The sequence below is a fragment of the Condylura cristata genome, unplaced genomic scaffold (assembly GCF_000260355.1).
Source record: "Condylura cristata isolate star-nosed mole 26May11 unplaced genomic scaffold, ConCri1.0 scaffold00010, whole genome shotgun sequence".
NCBI lineage: Eukaryota > Metazoa > Chordata > Mammalia > Eulipotyphla > Talpidae > Condylura > Condylura cristata.
In genome coordinates this window covers 39,673,787-39,678,340 of record NW_004567111.1, presented here as the reverse complement: position 1 = coordinate 39,678,340, position 4,554 = coordinate 39,673,787, and the positions used below count along the sequence as shown (strand labels likewise).

General features: G+C 44.3%; 1 protein-coding gene across 2 annotated transcripts in view; it reads right to left on the bottom strand.

Annotated features, from left to right (window-relative positions):
* LOC101622323 (phospholipid-transporting ATPase IB) overlaps positions 1 to 4,554 on the bottom strand; it is a 515,968-nt gene that overhangs the window by 43,216 nt on the left and 468,198 nt on the right. For both annotated transcript variants that reach the window (XM_004680155.2, XM_012723210.1), the window contains exon 35: positions 3,895 to 3,999. In XM_004680155.2, the coding sequence (XP_004680212.1) occupies positions 3,895 to 3,999 (105 nt within the window). The remainder of the gene's footprint in view (positions 1 to 3,894; positions 4,000 to 4,554) is intronic.

Here is a 4,554-nt window from a genome sequence, read left to right as displayed (position 1 = left end):
TATGTACCACATCTTTCTAATCCAGTCATCTACTTTTGGGCATTTGGGCTGCTTCCATGTTTTTCCAATTGTAAATAAAGCAGCAATAAACATGCGGGTACAAGTATGAAAGAAGATTTTTTAACGAGAAAGGGTGGAAACAAGTTAATGAAATTTCAAGTTTAGTAAAAGGGTGTATAAGTTTGGGGTTTGCACAAGATGAAGAAAACGGTGAGGTATTGTACAGAATGAATCAAGGGCACTTAGATTGACACCTAGAATCTCTACCTACCATTTCAAATTATAATTGCATAATTCGGCTCAGAGGAATTTTTTAAGATCAATGCACATGTTGTTGCACTAGTTCTTATGAGTACATTCCTAAGAAAAATTGCTAGAATATTTGCCGGTCACTTGGACTTGGGTTTTAGGACTTGGCAGTATGTCCTTGAACAGGACCTTAAGAAGGTTTTCAGAACTGAGCTGAGGACACTTGCTGTGGTTAGGGATGCTGAGGACACCTGTGGGACAGAGGCTTTGCTGGCACCTCAGGCTACAGGGAGGAAAGACTCCTAGCTGCGCTCCTTTGCATGGGGACGCTAGTGCACTAGCTGTTCCTGCATCTCTGAGGCTGCCTTTGCTCTGTTCTGAGCCATGTGGCAAAGGGCCCTCACTAAAAGCCTGCATCTCTCTTCATCCCCCGTAGCTCCTTCTGAACATGTGCTAACACGCCACGTATGAGTACTTCCCCCAATAATGCAGATTCCTGCCCTCCCTCCCCTCGCTGCCACCTCACCAGACTTAACTATTTTCAGTAGTTTAGTCAACAGATACTTAGGAAGCATCCCCCAGTGTGCCAGACGGACAACTTGAGAGAGATGTGTGAGTATGAAACTTCTAATGGGAGCTGGGAGATAAAGAAGAGGAGGTGTGAGGAGAGACAAAAGTACTCCTCTCCAGAGGGTGTCTCCAAAAATCTTAGAAGGAAAAAGTGAGTGAAGAAATGAGTGAGTTAGAACTCACCCCTCCCTTTCATCTGCCCCACCCCCATCTACACCTGAGTGAGAGCACAGGCATCCAGGCAAGTGTGAAAGAAGCAAACAAAGACCATAAAGGAACATTGTGAAGCTGCTCTCTGGAGGCCAAGCAGGGCAGAATCATTTCTCACAGAGAGCAGCACGCCCTCACTATCTAGTTAGCAGATGGACCACCCAGAAAATCTGGGAGCAATTAGGAGGAGGAAAACATATTGGGGAGAGTTGCTGAACTGTTGAGATGCATGGAGTTCCCAAACTACCCTCTGTCAGGAACACAGAGGTGATGCATGTCACCAGTAGTAGAGGAGAAGGAAGCTGAAGCCCAGCTATGGTGCGCGGGCGCGCACACACACACACACACACACACACACCCCCCACACAGTGGCATGGCAGCGACTGAGCTGTGCCCTCTACAAGGCGACCAGAAGTGGGTTTTAAAATGTAGATGGCAGGAAACCACATTTAAAGCCTGATCATCTCCTGATGTCCATTAGGCCACTTTAAAAGCAAAGCAATTTTTTTTTTAAAGATTTATTTATTTGTACATACAGAACTGGGGTACAGGCCAGAGGCTCAGGGGCGGTGAGAGGATTCACCAGAGACAGAGTGGGGAGCAGAACAGGCAGATCGACGAAGCACACTGCTGAGGGGAGCAGCGGGCGGGCCAGGAGAGGTCTGCCACGCCATGTGGTCTCCTCCAGGGCAGGCGGGATTTGAACTCATGCGGAAGTGGCTTTAGCTTCTCAGTGCTGTGCTTTAACCCGCTGCGCCACCAGGGAGGGCCGCAAAGCAAATTTTTAATACTGTTTGGTGAGCACCAAGCCTGGATGGGCTCACCACCCTTTTGAAGGCTGGTAACCTTCAACTTCCTTCAACATCCTGACTCTCCCGCTGAAAACCAGGGGCCGACATTCTGTGCTCCTGCCATGGGCCAGGCAAAGTGATGTGCTGCATGTATTCTTTCATAAACCCTGCACCCTTCAAAAAGATGAGTCTGGTATAACAGATGAAAAGACAATCTCATTCTAGGAAATATCTTGCCCAAGGCCCCATAGCTAATCAGTGGTTAAGACAGAATACAAATGCAGTCTCCAGATCTTTGAGAAATATTCCCACCAGGCCTTCCAAACTGAGTAGGTTTTCTCCTTGCACACAGTCTGACTCGTGCCTTCACATATTTTCCCTGCTAGAAATACATTCTCACCATTTCTGTCAAGTTCTTCACATCCCCCAAACCCTGTCTGGCGATTTTTTTTTCTTTTCATGTCTCAAAAGATGTTATAGCGCCATGAAAATCTAGTAGGTGCTAGGCACTGTGCCTCAGAATCTACTGGGCCTTTGATAGTCCTGTGCCCATCTTAGCCATGTACTGTCCAGTATGGTGGCTGTATAGAGATGGGCTTTCACTCCAGGCCTCTTTAAATCTACCAAAGAGGGATATTTATCTTGTTGACTGTTTTTTTTTTTTTCCCCTATGGTAATCAGCACAGCAGTCATACAAGGAATGGTAACTGATTTGCATACTAAATGCTAACACATAATCAACACAATACCCACAACTTCAACAATATACTCTATAACCCTATTTCCTAATATCTATACTTATTTGAAATTATGCTCACAGTACTTCTGAAATGTTTGGATTCCTTAAAAAGTTGCTTTGTCGGCCCTCCCTGGTAGCACAGTGGGTTAAAGCACTACACTGAGAATCTAAAAGCCGCTTCCGCATGAGTTCGATTCCCACCTGCCCCAGAGGTGACCACATGGCGTGGCAGACCTCTCCTGACCCGCCCGCTGCTCCCCTCAGCAGTGTACTTCATCCATCTGCCTGTTCTGTTCCCCACTCTGTCTCTGGTGAAGCCTCTCACCGCCCCTGAGCCTCTGGCCTGTACCCCAGTTCTGTATGCACAAATAAATAAATCTTTTTTAAAAAAAAGTTGCTTTGTCTTCATTACTTTAAAAGATGTTATAGACTACAAACAAAATCCATAGTAGGCATGTCTAGAAGTTTTGAACTTCTGGATTTCTGTTTCATGAGCAAGTAGCTACATATTTCCTCCTATGACAGAAGGACTTAAGAGAGTGGAACTCATAATTTTCAGACATTCCATGTCTATACAGCAATGCCTCTTTATTACACTGTGAATCCAAAGACATTTCCTTTGGTAAAATGAACTCTAATAACATGTGAACATATGTTACTGAACAAAAGTGACTCAGATGCTCAAATGTTTAGTATGAGGGAGAGGGGACTGCTGTTCCATGGAAAGTGAAAAGGATGAGCTACACATTTATTTTTGTGAATGAGTCAGTGGCTCACATGGAATTGGGCTGTTGAAAAAGTCCTGACACATTTTTGCATAGAAAACATAGAAAAAATATGTTCTGACTTTTCTGACAACCCAATACTTCCTCACAGCAATAGAAAATAATAACTCACAAAAATCATAAAATCACAACCGTTATAATTGAAACAGACTATAACAAGACTGTTTTAGCTTGTAAACCCTCACTGCAGACACTTATCTTTTTGTACAGTAATTGGGCCTAATCTCAAAAGGTCTAACTTTTAAATACACTTTGGTAATACTGCTAAGTATGAGCTTATCTACCTAAAGCTAGTATTTCCAGTTTTTGCATGTGGGTAGTTCTGCCCACATCCAGACCCAACAGAGACTCCAGTTTTGTCTTCCCAATGACCCAGAAAGTTAGATTTTATGCTTTCAAAAGAGAGTGCAATTAAGATCTTACTTAGAGAATAAGTAACTGGAAACAACAACAACAACAACAACAAAATCCTGAGCATCCATGCTCACCAGGAAACTGAAAAGAAACACAGGGAAGCAGGCTGTGGGAATACTGGGCTGGAGTTGCCCACCTCTTTCCATTGCTCTCCCGAAGCATCGCCTTCCCCATCACTCTGGACTTAGTTTCCAGTTCTTGTACCTCCTCCAGTAACGTTTTTTTACAGGTATGCTTGGCCCTGTTTCACAAAAAGACAAACAGAACATGACAAAGAAACTTAACACAGTTGTAGTAAAGATCACGCTCCCCCCTTAAGCCACATCAGGCTGCTCTGACTGAAGTGAAGGCTGGAACATCACAGCTTATTCAGGACCCTATGTTGCAAGGGCTGCACCTTCTTAAGCTGGGGAGTTTCCCAAGCACAGCAGAACATGCTGAGATCAGGAACATCAAAAGTTTATGACCCACCTCTGCAGAAAACACTACGTGTTGCTCCAAGTCTGCAAATCTGTGAGGGGACCCGTCACTCAGGGCAAAATTGGGGGCTCATGGAGATTCATGGGTTGGTCTCCAGAGAGACCAACTCTTCACTGCAGCATGTGGAAAACTCAAGATCCTTTAATTCCTTGCTTCCTGGACCTACGCTGGTCTCTCCTTCCTTAGTGTAATCAGGGAGCCCAGGATCAGCAGTTTTCTCTCCTTATAGTGTGAAAAAAAAGCCACTGCCCAACAGGAGTGGGGTTTTTTTTTTTTTTCATAAAAGACTTTAATGTCTTTTTTTTTATTTTATTTT